The sequence below is a fragment of the Medicago truncatula genome, chromosome 4, assembly GCF_003473485.1.
Source record: "Medicago truncatula cultivar Jemalong A17 chromosome 4, MtrunA17r5.0-ANR, whole genome shotgun sequence".
Classification (NCBI taxonomy): Eukaryota; Viridiplantae; Streptophyta; class Magnoliopsida; order Fabales; family Fabaceae; genus Medicago; species Medicago truncatula.
The window spans coordinates 39,479,755-39,494,995 of NC_053045.1; the positions used below are offsets into that span (position 1 = coordinate 39,479,755).

At 34.6% G+C, this 15,241-nt stretch overlaps 2 protein-coding genes across 5 annotated transcripts; one reads left to right on the forward strand and one right to left on the reverse strand.

Moving 5' to 3' along the window:
- Positions 1-2,129: 2,129 nt before the first annotated feature.
- LOC11443906 (disease resistance protein RUN1) lies at positions 2,130-7,238 on the reverse strand. The gene is made up of 5 exons (XM_024781388.2): positions 6,627-7,238; positions 5,196-6,294; positions 4,839-5,114; positions 3,359-4,731; positions 2,130-2,574 (listed from the first exon to the last, which is right to left on the reverse strand). The coding sequence occupies exons 1-5, from the start codon at positions 7,136-7,138 to the stop codon at positions 2,544-2,546; spliced, it is 3,291 nt and encodes a 1,096-aa protein (XP_024637156.1). The 5' UTR covers positions 7,139-7,238; the 3' UTR covers positions 2,130-2,543.
- A 3,317-nt stretch (positions 7,239-10,555) lies between these two features.
- LOC11441354 (uncharacterized) lies at positions 10,556-15,167 on the forward strand. 4 transcript variants are annotated; one of them, XR_005645718.1, is made up of 8 exons: positions 10,559-10,969; positions 11,052-11,184; positions 11,269-11,372; positions 11,754-11,922; positions 12,012-12,113; positions 12,239-12,470; positions 12,556-13,264; positions 14,427-15,167. XR_005645718.1 is itself a non-coding variant. In XM_024781637.2 (8 exons), the coding sequence occupies exons 2-8, from the start codon at positions 10,938-10,940 to the stop codon at positions 12,927-12,929; spliced, it is 1,146 nt and encodes a 381-aa protein (XP_024637405.1). In that variant the 5' UTR covers positions 10,559-10,767; positions 10,844-10,937; the 3' UTR covers positions 12,930-13,671. The 4 variants fall into 4 exon arrangements, 3 of the variants coding, with proteins under 3 accessions (XP_013456724.1, XP_024637405.1, XP_024637406.1); XM_024781637.2 differs by lacking the exon at positions 14,427-15,167 and having other exon boundaries at positions 10,559-10,767; positions 10,844-10,969; positions 12,556-13,671; XM_024781638.2 differs by lacking the exon at positions 14,427-15,167 and having other exon boundaries at positions 10,563-10,641; positions 10,844-10,969; positions 12,556-13,671.
- The last annotated feature ends 74 nt before the right edge of the window (positions 15,168-15,241 follow it).

Genomic DNA, 15,241 nt, shown 5'->3' on the forward strand with positions numbered 1-15,241 from the left:
TTGGACTTGTATTGTATCGATGTACTCTATCAATTTGAATGAATGAATATCGTTTATTTCTGTAAAAAAAATAGCAAAAAAAGAAAAACAATAAAAGTAAGGGTATTGTTGACTTTTCCATGAAAATATTGATGTGCCTTAACTTTTCCGTCCATATGTGAGGGAAAGGATTTTGACGTGGGTCCCACCGAATTCTTTCTTTCCATCACCTTTTTAGAGGGTTTCCAAACAATGGAAAGTGTTTCTTTCCCTCACCTTTCTTTCCACGTCACTTTCTTTCCATTGAAACAAACATGCCCTAAGAAAAAATTGTCGATTTATTTTTGTTTGATCTGTTTTCATTTTTTTTTTCAAGGTTTATATGAGCTTTGACAAAAATGCCCTCAATTAAGTGTTGAAATATCAAAATTACCATGCCACTTGGGGGTGTACAAAGGTGTGTGCCAGCTATGTATGTTTATCTATGAGGACTCTTTTTTCTCAAAGAACAAAATAAATAAAGGATGTGTATTTTTGTGCTCAAATTTTGCGTCCAAATACTTTTGAGACTTCCACCTAAAGCATTACTGCTACCAGTAGCAAGCAGTTTACAGGGTTTTTGCAACAAGAGTAGAGTAGGTACACATTTTCGCAAGCAAAAACTCACAAAATTTAGGCTGTCAGCGTAGTACTAGCAGTGGCGGATCTCTCTGCAGGTGTCATGGCATCCCCCAAAGTTTCCTTATATATTGTATTAGGTGTATTACAACAACTAGAATTCAGCTACTGCAGTGGTAAGGGATACTGTAAATTAATTATTGATAATAGTTAAAACCATTTATATATTCCATAAAAGTTTGGCACTCCCAACAAATTAACTCAAGATCCACCACTGAGTACTAGTAGTAAGTACCACTGTACCAGTGTATAATTGCTCAGTTGTTCTTGGAAAAAAAAAGGTACGAACAAACTCTTCCTAAATGGGGACTGAGTTAGATTTTGTTCAGATTCCGCAAATGATTTGCCTCATAGAGTTTACTTTTATTCTCTCTTTCTAATTTGACCGTGTGTTCTACATTTGTCATATTTTATTTTATGTATTTTATAGCACTTGCTTTACATTTGAGTCATGAAGAGAACCCATATATATAGTGGAAAAAGGTTGTTGTGTTATGCTGTTAGTTTGAGATTTAATTGCTTGACCTAAAGCATTTCAACTTGCAGAGCAGATGATACAATAGCCATTTGAAGTTAACATAACTAGACTCTTGACCCGTGCTACCGCACGGGTCCCTACCGAGAAGAAGTCACAACAATGTAAACATATATAGTTAATAAAAGTTTTATAAAAATATAAAAATATGTTCCCTTCTACTACAACAATAGCAATAAAATGAGATGGTAACATACATAAGAAAAAGGACTCGGCATGTTAATAAGCATGTTGATATAAACATTAACTAATTGTACCAGCATGTTGATAAGTAGGTGCACCAATCCATATAAGCCTGTCGACCAAATACCCCAAGTACAGAGTACATATCTGAACTGCACCTTACACTAAGTGCCAAACCGATATAATTGTATCTAAGCACTTACTAAGTGCATAAGCATGATGATATAATATACTTCCCACCATTAAATAAATGAACCTTCTACGTTTTTGTAGGATAAATGAACCTGACATGCACTGATGTAACTTCATATATAAGCTCTATTTTAAGGACACCAATTATATTAACATGTTAAACTAACGTCCCTTGATATATTTGGCAAAGAAGCATGCTTGTCATATGGCAACTTTATGATAAGGAATGATTTGAAAGGTCTTGCCCCCTGCATTGTGAATACATTATAATTTATTTCATTCTGGATGCAAATAAGGACATAAGTAAAATTCATCGTGTAAATCTTAAGTCACGATAAAATACCTCTTTAAATTTTTTAAACAGTACTTAAACTTTTGAAGACAATAATCAAACCAGCATGCTTACAATACGGTAATATGCGTCTCAAGATATGGTTAGGCTGATACAATTCTCGCTATATGTTTGCAATTTTTGAATGGTCCGAGTTTATAATGTACTGAAAGCAAACATAGGCACACATGTTTAATCATTTGTATTGCAAGAACAGAACCAAACGACGCATCTTAATTCAAAATGCCAAAGGCCAAAATGCTTCTTTCAATTCAAATGATATCAACAACTCTTACAAAACAACAACTTCTACAATTGTTCCACTTGAAAGAAGACTTCAAAAATTAACCAAAAGAAACAAAAACGAAATCAACCAAAGAAAAACAATAAAACTGAATCCAACAACTAAATTCAAAAAACAGACGGGCGTCTGACTTCTAGGTAGATTGTATCATTGTTCCCAACCCTTGGAGCACCGATCTTCGTTACTTACACCTATTGGTATGTTGCGTGCTTCAACCATACGCTTCCAACCCCCTCCAATTTTGATGTGGCGATGTGGCCGTTTCCCGAACACAGTGATACAATTCCACTTGTTTCCACACTCATCAATCAACACCACAGAGGCAGTCTTCTTCCCCAATGTCAAAGCACAAAATGATTCATAGAGTAACAACTGCAGAATCAAACAGATAGATTAAACTAATATCAATGTATAAGCGATATAATCTTAGGTCCAGTGGAGCTGCGAATAAAACACATAACAACTGATTAGAACTAACAATTATTAATGTGACTAAATTGATTAGAACCTAAACTTTATGGAAATCAATCAAGATTAAATGTACCTCTCAAGCAATGCAATCGCACCATAAGTGCAGAGTTTGAATGTATGGATGATTGCTACTTGCTAAAAAATTGCAGGTCTATACACTACTATTTATAGAGGGATCATAGAGAAATTGAATTTGAACCATGGTGACATGTGTACATAATGAGATTGGGGAGTTGTAGAGACTTTTCGGGGGAAACAAATTCACTTGCTGCATGGGAAGTTCACATTAATTGCACGTGTTTGTTTAAGGGAATAGCAGGTAGTTGGCAGCCAAGGCCGAAATAAATGCAAGCTTGGGAGGGAAGTGTTCTAATCTGGATGATCTGATTGGTTGATAGAGGTAACTGAAAGGTCATGTAAAACAACGGCTGTGATTTAGTGTGTGGTTGGCAGTTGAGATTAACATTAATTACAGATTAGGGAGGGAAAAACAGGAGTGATTAGGGCAACACTGCCAGCTCATCAAGTCTGGCTTTTATAATAAAGGATGAAACAAGTTACATAAAGACTATACCATATAGTATACAAAGATAAATAAAAAATAATTATTATGTTGCAAATCAAATTACTCAGACAATATTGCAGCTTGCAAAGTGAAGACTCGACCGCCTAAAATTTCAATTACCGTGGTTTCACTTCTGGTTGTGCCTCATCTTCGATTCCCAAAATGTCGCAGTTCTGAGCTAATGAACTTTTGCAATGCATCATTGTAAAGTTGAGATGTTGTAGATCATGTTTATATACCCAACGATAACCACAATTCTTCACCTCTACATCCAAACCTTCACCATCCACAATCAAAACTTCCATTCTAATATCACCAAGTGTACTGTCTATATCACTCATAAGATCAATGAATGATTCTCGAGTGAAATAAGCTAGCCAAATGTGATTTGATTTCAGCATATTTAAATTTGTATGTGCTGGAATGCCTAGAAATACCTCCAAGTCACCGCTACTAAAACACAAATGTATTACAGGCTTTCGGTAATTGGTTTTCATATTCGTAGATGGATAAGGCGCTGCAGAAAATACTACACAACACGCAAAAGCAATGACATCACTGTCATGATGCATGATAGGAGATATGTCTATACTTATTGAACTTTCCATGTTCTGATTGTTGAACCACCTTGGCATTTCTGTTCCAGGTATAACAATATTGATTTCGCGGAAGAAGACAGAGGAGGATTCTAATTGGTTTGCCTGCAAAAATTGTATCATCCATGAAAATGCCAAGTCACTGCACTTTTCCATCTCACCCAATTCAGGACAGTTGAAAATACACAATCCTGCTCTCCTCCAATAACTAGTATCTGAAAACATATGACTGTGCTCGTGTTCGATGGAGGAAGCTGAAGGAAGCTCAGGAAAATATTTCAACTGCATACAGTTCTCTAAATTCAAATATGCAAGTTTTGAAAGTTCTCTGAAACTAGGCAATGTCACAAAATTGTTTCCCCCTAAATTTAATCTTTCTAACCAAAGTAGGCAACCAATAGCATCAGGGATTTGGCTTAAACTGCAATAACTAATATCAAGTTTACGCAAACAGGATAAGCTTGGCAATGAAGGCAACAAACAACTAGGTATTGCTAAACCCATGTCCAGGTTTTCTTTTGGAAACATAGATTGGAGAGGCAAAGTGATCCAGTCAAATATGGAAAATTTTGATTGGGAATGTGACGCACTTTCACTTGAATCAATATAATTCTTCAAATGCAATGAAGTGTTAAATGCCTTGTAACATCCAGAAAGATTTAGATACTCAAGAGAGGTGAGACCAAACAAGTCATTCGGTATGGTTACTAGATTTTTGCAATCTTCCAAATTCAAGTAAACAAGTTTTCTTAGAACACTAATAGATGGATCTATCTGCTCAAGTTTTACACATCCTTTGAGATTTAGCCGCTCAAGATTAGGGATCTCTCCGAAATCTGGCACTTTTATTAGACTTTTGGAGTTCCTCAATTCAAGAGTTCTCAAATTTGGCAAGTACTGTAATGTGAAAGAAAAAGAAAACATAGACATCATGTTATTTCATTTAGCTAAAGATAATGTTGCTCATGTTTCTAAGAGAAAAACATTAACAGAATTTAGATTACCTTCGTGCCTTCCCATAGTTGTTTGATGCTGCTATCTTCCAAGATCAACTCAACAAGTTGGTAGGGTTGAAAACTTGATGGCAAATACATGAAAGGATATTCCCGCCACTCAACATATCTTAATTCATTAGAAATACAATCCAAGCTTCCTGAGAAGTCCATTCCATCAAGTATAAGCATTCTAAGATGACTCATCTTTGACAATGCTTCGGCTATAACTATTTTTGTTTCTCTTTGCCGTCCACGCCTCAAAACTATGGCTTCAACATTCTTTTCCTAAAACATTGCAAAAAACTAAAATGACTTTACATAAATGGAATATCATATGCTTTGTATTTTCAAACTGAAATACTTTACCTTATTCTCTGACATAACATTGTTGAAATATTCATGGAGCCACAACCTTGTCCACTTTCTTGAATCTTTGCTTGAATTTTCTTGAACAATTTTTTTGCCCAGCTCTTCTAACAAACCATGCATTTCAATCTTACTTTTTTCTGATATGCTTATAAGTGATTTGTCAATGAGAACTCTTAATCCAATATCAGCATGAAATCCACAACAATTCAGTACATTTTTAACAAGTGCTTCCTTACGTCCATTGAAAAAACATGCAATATCGAGAAATATTTCTTTTTCCATGTTCTCTAGCCCATCAAAACTCAATCGCAATACATCGAAGATATCTTTGTTTGGATTGTCTCTCAATCTAGTCAATGCACTTCTCCATTCATAAATATCTCGACCAAACAAAAATGAGCCCAATGCTTTAATCGCTAGTGGTAAGCCATTAGCATAATTTAGTATCTCATATACCAACTCGTCATAATTACTCAAAATATTATCACGTTTGAAAGCTTGTTGGCAAAATAATTGAAGAGAATTAGTTTGATTCAAGAGTGGAACTTTGAAAACTACATCCACTCCATACCTATTCAAGATATGAGTATCTCTCGAAATTATAATGATTCTACTCCCAACACCTAACAGCTTACGGTTCAAAGCCAATTTCTCCAATTGTTCTCCTTGATCAACATTATCAAGAATTATGAAGGCCCTCAGATGACCAAGCCTATTTTGTATCAAATTAGCTCCGTCACTTAGATTGCATATCTGAAGGTGTTCTTCGCCTAAAGTTTGGCTTAGAATTTGCTTTTGTGCAGCAACTGGACCAGCATGTTTGCAAATTTTGCTTAGATCATCAATAAAGCAACATGCATCAAACCGAGAAGAGATTCTTCTATATAAAATCCTAGCAAGAGTTGTCTTCCCTACTCCACCCATCCCAGAAATTCCAACAATCCTAACATCATCAACCACATCCAAAAGTAAAAGCTTTTCCAATCTTTCTATGAGAGAATGCGTCCCAACTAAATCATTTGGAAGGCTTGAAAATTTGCAATTCAATATATTTACTATCTCTTCAACAATCTTTTTAATCTCTGCTGACTGGGGCCTGAAAGTTTAAAGATATTAAATAAAATGGAATTCACACAATCATCATATATATATATATAACAAATTAAAGGTTATTTTTCCTTTTAGAATACTAATTTGTTCGTAAGTATATAGTAGTCTGCCGTACTCTGTGGATAAATGTTTGACCTTATAACTTTAAGGGCTAGAGTTTATATTCTCTTAGAGACATTGTAAAAGGACAACTAGTGCCAATTTGTGTCTTAACTAACTTCCTTTGATACTACACCCTGTGAACTCTCAACCCTAATTTGAAAAATAAAATCTAAAATCTGCATCAGTAAATATAATATAATGCAGAAGAATACTTACTTATCACGTATATCCCAACCTGAAAGATTGGCGACTTGCGTGAGAGCTGTCCTCCATCCTTGCAGGACCTCAGTGTCTTGTTTGAATCTTTCCTCATGTTGGGCAAATGCTTTTTTATAACTCCCACTTTGCTTTCGCACCTCGGAAGGATCAACATCATAGAAAACAGGGAGAACACGTTTTCCAGAAAGTTGTACGCAATGAAGGATGTATTGCAATTCCCGCAAGCACCAAGTTGAGGAAGCATAGTTGTTTGAGAAGACAACAATGAAAGTCCGAGAGGCTTCGATAGCACGAAGGAGTTCAGGTGCTATAGATTCACCTTTCTTAAGCTTAGTGTCATCTCTAAATGCAACAATGCCTCTTATTTGGAGGGCGGAAAAAAGATGATCAGTGAAGTTGAATCGTGTGTCTGCTCCTCTGAAGCTGATAAACACGTCATATGATGATTTTCTGCTCTGATCACTCACCATATTGCTACTTTGAATGATACTTTTATTAGTGCAAGCCATCTCAAAACTCGATCGATGAAATTGAGTTAGGGAATCTTTTTTGTGGGTTAGGATTTGAATTAGCGTTCCTTTTTGGCAGCTTGCTTTCTACTAGTTTTAATTTCACCATCTATCAAGTTTCATTCCTCGAGATTTCAAGCATTTTTAAATATATTATCTACAGCATATAAAATTCTGCATAGGAAACTTTTTTCAACCTGGTCAATGTCAGTATTATCATTAAAATATTTGTGTATTTTTAAGAAAAATGTACAAGATAAGCTTTTCACAAGAACAAAAAAATGCATGTTAGTGAAAGAGAACAAAATCATAGTTTTTTGTCCTTTTGCACACTTGTGACATTGTGGTTGACCAATATCACATGAAATTGGCACCTCAATGTCACCAAAGTGCTACCCCTTAAGGTTTGAGAGTTTGGAGGGGAGAGGAGGGGAAGGTTTTGGAGAAAAGGAAGGAGCAAGTGGAAGAAATAGAAGACATCGGGAGGAGAGGGTTTTGGAGGTTAATTTTTTACTCATAATAAAAAATCCTCCTCATTTGGGGGAACTCAAAAATTGTATTGGGGGAGGGTTTTGGGGGGTTATGGAGAGTTTATATTAATTTTTCAAATTCAATCTATGTTGTTATAATATTCTTAAAATTAAAAGTATATTAATCATAAGTATTAATTTATCATTCTCTAAAAAACTGTTCTTTCAAACAAAAAAAATGAATTTTTTGTCCATTTTTCTATATATTTTTAACCCCCCAAAGCCCTCCCCTCCCTTCCCCTCCAAACTCTCAAACAAAGCCTAAAGAGTGTTCCGGAAACACTAGTTAACATTTGACATATTTATATTGATGTACTCTGTATAGACCAAGCTTTGATTTTACCACCACCCAAACGTGACAGCATTCCGGATAATGAGGATCTTGTTCTTGCTCAGGTCTTCAAAATTTAACTAATTTACTTCTCTAGGCATCTTGAAAGCACATGAACTAACGAGACTAGTTTACATATTATATGAACTAAATAGAAGAGAAAGATACTTTATAAATTGAATTAGCGGTTATTTATTTATTTATAGGATGCGTGAAGTTTCTACAGTCGTTTAGCGATAACTAATCTATGTTGAGGAATCTAGAGGAATCAATTGCTCATATCAGAAGCATAATTGGGTCCATCCTCCTCTTGGGCAGCTCAAACTCAATATTGATGGATCACATTTTGCCAGCAATGAAAGTTCGACTTTAAGTGGGTTGATTCGTTATTGTTGTTTTCAGATTTAGAAACATATCATATAAAAGGAGAATTTTCCATCGAATAGATTACTGGGTTGAGTCACACTCAGTTCGCTCTCTTTAAAATGTTTCGCGACACTACCCAAAACAGTGCAAAGTAGACTATCAACTCCGTCTCCTTCAGAATAAAACAGCTCAGTTGAAACTGTGTGATTACCTTTTGCACCATAGATAATAGTTTGAGAATTAACACCCTCAATATGGTTTAAAATCACTTTAATATGGTACAAATACCACTCGAAATCGAAAGGACAAAAGAAGTAGAAGAAGAGAAGGAGAATGACTCGTCGCCACAAGTTGAAAGAGGGAGAGAGAGGAAAATAATTCAAAGTATCACGATGTTTTTCAATGTAAGGAATGAGCTAGGCGAACTCTCCTTTTATAGGGAGAGTTCGTAACAAATCCGAAGTGACTTAATAGTAAGAAACGTAAGAGTTTAGCTAACTTAAAAATTAAGCGGCCCATGGATCAGATATACCAAGAATTTTTTGGATATTCTGTTGGATTGGATTTTAACGAAACGTATTTTAACAGAGACCTTTCGGATAATGATTAAATTAATAAAAAAAATAATTCACATGTGATAATATATATATATATATATATATATCTTATTGAACCAAGCCTGGTTAGACGGACGGCGGCGGCGTTGCGCATGTGAGATATATACTTTTTTAAGCGCTCACTTATTCACAAAAGTGGGTACCCCAAGGACAGACTATTTGAGGTGATCCTCCACTTATATAAACAGTATCAATGTGTGTGTTCTATCTTATATGAAATATTTTTATCAATCACACAACACTAGTTATATCAAATGAAACCTTGCTTTGTGTTTACTCTTCCAACTTCCACTCTTTTTTGATATTGTGGGCAATTCAAAATCAGGGAGGGTCGTATTTTTGCAAATTGGGTGAAAGTTGAGGGCTAAAAAAACGTTTTTGATTAGGGTCATGTTAATCGGTGTCTTTGGAGTATTGGTTAAGAAATCCACAAGAGGAAGTTTTAAATTGAAAATTATGCTTTTTAAACTTTTTGATGTATTGACTGCACAACTTTCAATGTAATCCTACTATATTTGATTCCTTGATCAGTGTAGAGACACTCGTTAGCATTTCACTTTTCAAAATTGAGGACAAAATCGCTAGTTTTAAAAACTTGGACGGCTAAAAGTGCATTTTAGCTTAATTAAGATCAAAATAGAATATTTGTATTATAATCTTCTTTAGTGGATTTAAACTTTATGCCTTAGAAATTACCAGGTGAAACTCTTGTAAGTTAACTTTCTCTATTGTATTTGTTTTGTTTTTTTAAAGAAAACTTCTCAACGGTAAATTGCTTCTTCTAACATTTATATTATGGTGACAACTAGGGTACCCATGGAAGAATGATGGGTAATTTACCCTAACCAATACACATTAGCCACATAAGCACATTTTTAAGTGGTATCCATGAACTATCTTGACCCCACCAACAAATTGCTCATTTTCATTGGTTGGTAGGTAAATTACCCATCATTCTTCAAAGGTAATCTAGAAAAAACCTTATATTATCACATAATGTCAACTCCAAATTTAATTATTATTAATAGCTAATTTTGGTCGGAATGTTTTACGAAAGAATTTACACTTCATCTCGAATTATAAAAAGAAGAAAAAATCATTCCAAGTTTATTAAGAAAACTAAAACATTACAATTTAGAGTATAGTTTTTTATGTTTTCATTAAAATTAATTTCATGAAAAGATGAAAAAACAATTTTTATTGTTTATTTGTTACTGAGAAAATGAGAGATGAAGAAATTAATTGCAATTTGTATTTATTTTCACTTTAGGAAAAAAATAATTTTTTGTAATGACATAATTAAATGAGACAAAATTTTCCTTTTTTGTACAACAACTTTTATTACAAACTATCACTACTCCTTTCGGATAGCACTTGTGTGACATTGTTCAATCACAATGTCACAATATATGTAAAAGAGAGAGAAATACAAACATTGTGACGTTGTGATTGGTCAATGTCACCTATGTCACACAAGTTGCTATCCCCCCTTTCTCTCTCTTTTCTCTTTCCTAAACCGTAGCCTTCATCCTTTTTTTTTTTTCTTTTTCTTTTCTTCTTGATATACCAAAAAGGATGATTAAAGGTCGGTTTTGATCTGAAATCACACATCTTGGTTGTTTTTTCTTTCTCTTTCAGTTGAATAAGGGATATTATATGGTGTGTTTTTTATTTCTTGTTTTTGGGTTGTGTGTTTTTTATTTCGCGTTGTTTATTTGATTCAGATTGAAAAAGCATCTTTGATCAAATGCAAATTCAATCAATGGTTTTGACGTCGTCGATGTTGTAAGATACGGATACATGTGTTTTCGATGTTGTGATCCTTTTTTATTTTTAATGACTTTGAATTTGTATTCCACAGGGAAGTGAATCTAAATCTAAAACACACACAGATAGCATAGAAACCTTTAGTTATCCCTCCTCCTTCTTCTTCTTCCAGTCGATTGAAGTAGGATATGTTTCGCAGAAGCTTTAAACCCGGGAAATGGTAAACGTCCTCCACCTTCTTGATTGAAGCCAGTTACAAAGGAGAGTGTTTTTAGCCTTACTGATTTCGTGATTTTGTGCAGTAAAAATGCATTGAGGATGGCTGCTGCGCGTATAAAGCTTATAAACCACAAAAGAGGACTCCAGGTGAAACAACTCGAGAGGGAGATAATATATTTGCTCGAGAGTTGTCAGTCTCACACTGCCACAATCCGGGTACGTACGTAGGTAAACAATAATATATAACAACAAATTACCATCTTCACTGTCTTGTTGATTTTTCCCGTGTTTTGTTTTCAGGTTAAAGCTTTTGAAATGGAGCAGAAGAAGATGGCGGCATATGATACTATTGCCATTTACTGTGAACTTATCGCATCACGCATGCCCTTGATTGAATCACAGAAGTATTGTTTTCTTTTACAGATTTTACCTTGTCTCAACATGTCAGGCTTTTATTGTTGGGTAAACAAACATTTTTATACTAAACGTGAGAGATGTATCGAAATTTCAAACATATTTACGCTTTGTTTTTCGTTGATCAATTTAGTCCATCAAAAATGACTAACAAAAGAAGCACTAGGGATTTGTTTGCAATTTTGATACATTTATGCATTGTTTGAGAGTTGGAGGGGAGGGGAGGATTTTGAAAAGAGAAAAAAAAGAGGAAGGAGCTAGTAGAAAAAATTGGAGACTTCGAGAGGGGAGGACTTTGTGGGGTTCATTTTGTTTCATAATACAAAATCGGCCATATTTATTTATTTTTATTTCCCCTAATTTTTTTTCAGAAACTGCCCTGGTGATTTGAAGGAAGCAATTTCAAGTGTAATATATGCAAGTCGATTATGTACCGAAATACCTGAGCTCCTGGATGTGAGGATGCATTTCATATCAAAGTATGGTAAAATATTTGTTTCAGATGCTGAATTTCGCTCTGAGGGTGGTGCAAATTTCATGGTAAGTTTCCTTACCTGCTTAAAGATTTATAGGACAATGTCAAAGATAATTTAATGCCAGAGTTTTATGATTTAACGTTGTCTTTTCAGTTGATGGAGAAATTGTCTTCCAAACCACCTGATCATCCAACCAAGATAAAAATACTGGTGGCAATTGCTGAGGAGCATAATATCAAATGGAAACCCAATGATGTAAAGTCTTGTAAATACTCGTTAGTGGGATTTTTTTCATTCTGGATTTTTCCTTAGTTTATTTTGATATGAAAAATAGGTTTATTCTATTATACTATTTTGACATTAATTATTTATTTGTTAAGATTGGGCAAAGTACTTTTGGGAAGGCGGCTTATGTGGAACCTTCTGAAGTCCACACTTCACCTGTTCATGATGACGAGGGTCCAGCAAATTCATGTGCTACCTCTCAACTTGAACCAAAGCAAGATGCATCTACACATTCATATGAACAGAATGCAAGTGGTTCTGCTAGAAACGGTAGTGGCAATCACTCAACAACGCCAGGCATGGCTAATGTAGAAATTACATTTTCAGGTATTTTTTTGAAGGTAGTAGTTGCAATTGAATTTCTAGGCTTCTGTTTGTTTATTACCTGAATATTTGGGATCCTTTCTTTCAGAAGACGGTGGACAAGAAATGAATTTTGAAGATTCATATTTTGAAAACCGGAGTGCTTTTCCAGTTGGTAAGCATTTGGACATGGAATCTAAGGGTGCAACCTCTGCTGCACTGGCTGATATTTCATCTTCATTAAGAGCACACGTCAAATCTTCTGATTTTGATAGTTATGCTCTAGTTGCAGACTCACAAAAGACAACTAGTACTCATGAACCTCACATTCAGAATAAGAAAAGTGAAACAAAAAAGAAATCAAGCTCATTGGCCTCAATTCGCTACTTTGATTCCGATGATAGCGATTCTGAGGATGGACTTCATAAACGGAATTCAGCTAGTGTTGCCCATCCTATTCGTAGAATATGTCAGAGGACGTAAGCTTCTTCAAATTCTGGTACAGTTTTAAGTTCAAAGGATGCTTCTTTATCTGAGGCTGTTGTGACTCATGGTTCAAGGCTTGGATGGAAATGGAAATCTTCAAGGGTTCATAATAATGATCTCTGAAAATTAGGCAGGACCTAGACCTGGATCAGCAAATATTGAATCATTTAAGCCAATTTCTGAACCTATGATATCCAAAAATGAGGAAATGATGAATTCAACTGCAAGGGTACACTTTCCAGTTCTCTTCCCAGAACAATGATACAAGATAGTGAGGCCATAAGATTTCAAAAACTTTAAATTCTGGTGGAGACACTCCCCCTATACAGAAGGTTGGTCACGTTCTTTAGAGTTTACCTGACTATGGTTCTTTGTTTGCCACTTCTTGTCTCATAGGAAAGGTAGTCTATGAATTTCTCTAGCTTTCATTAAGCAATGTCGTACATCGTACATGGTTGTGATGGTCTCTCTTTTTTACCACCTGAAGGGCAGTCTTATAAAGATACCTGAAAGATGCATGATTTAAGATTCAGAATACTTTCCCGCTTGCTATTCCCCAAGTTTATTCAATTTTCATGAGTCTCGTTGATCTTAATGATTTTTGTTTTTTCTTCTTATACATAGGACCAGAGGTAATATAATATACTCCCTTTGAATTACAATAGAATTTTTTATTTTTAGCAAGCTTGTTCTTCCCTTAAAAGCATGTCATGGCCAACATAATTCACTATATTTGTCACTAGGTGTGTAATCCTATAGTTCTTATGTTTTTGCTATCTTTCATAAACTGCAATGTGTGTGTGCTGTGCCGACAACATAAAAATTGCATCATATTATGAACTAGTTTCTTACAAAATCAGGTTCTGCAAAGAAGGACAGTGTTTTTGGCACGTTAGTCCTATCCTATAAATTATCACATGAGTTTCCCCTTCTTGCCCTTTATTTCTCCACTCCTGTGCAAAATTAAATAATTTTATTAAGTTTTTTACAAGGGGGAAAATAAATATTTTTAAAATTAATTAGAGGTAGCCTCTTTTTTAAAGAATGTCAAAAGGAACATTGACATTAATGGAAAAGTCAATGGAGTAGTAGAACCATACAAAGGGGAAGATAAACTTGTGATCTCAAAGAGGTTGAAAAGCTATTTGTACTTCTCCCACCCTCTAATATCCAAAAGTTTTGATCCAAATGAATGTGAGCATGAACATTTTTTTACCTTGAGGCATGGAGGAAGACCAATATAAGCCATACATACCATTATGGGGTTGAGTTTGAGTCGTATATTTATCTTTCATCCTACTATAATATTGTTTTCAGGATTTATGACACTCACACTACACATCAACCACTTGCGCTAGACCTCAGTGATTACTATAATATTGTCATGAGAATTCGAAAAAGAAAATTACTAGTGACATTATCGAAACTAAAGTTCATTTTCCATATTAGAGAAAGATAGTATCATGATGCACTATTTTGGTATGCTTTATGCAGAATACAAAATCGAACCTGAGCTTGTGGCATCTAGCTAGGGACATTGCCTCCTGGATTAATAGCATTCCATGGTAAATGGTAATGTACATACTATTGATCCTTTTCGGCACATGCTGCGATTGGGATATCAAGAAAATACAAGTCTTGTTGATGCTAAGAATGCTGGGGTTGTCAATTTCAATGGCTGAGCAAAACCATGGCTAGATATTATTTTTCCAAAACTAAGGCCATTGTGGACCAAATATGTTGACTTTTCAGATAACTTCATCAAGAGTTGTCACATTATTGCATCATAACTTGGATATTGAGAAAATGTGACACTTTTAATGTTGAAGAAAAGGTATTTGTACAGAAGGGAACGAAAATGAGAGGACTTCCATGTGCAAGCCAGTGGCTTCAGAATAAGAATTTTATAAGAAAAGTGAGCTTTTGGATGGACAAAAAGATCACAACACTCCCATTTTTTTGCTATTTAATTTACATATCACGTTTTATATTTGCGAAATTTAATTGATATATGCACTAAAGTATTTACACCTGCATTAAAGACATTTCATCATATAGGCATTTGTGGACTACTTTATTTCATATAAATATTTGCGGGCATATTTTACAAAACTTTTGTATTTGTATTCACTCTTAACAACTCTCCAACAAAGATTATATAATTTTATTTTTAAAAATGAAAAACATTGGTCATGACACCGGATATGTTAAGACATCTACATTTTAAGTAAAAAAGTTCTGATCACAAAAAGAAAAAAGAAAGGGAAAAAAAAGTGAAGCAGACTAAATTGACCCTTGGTACAAAATCC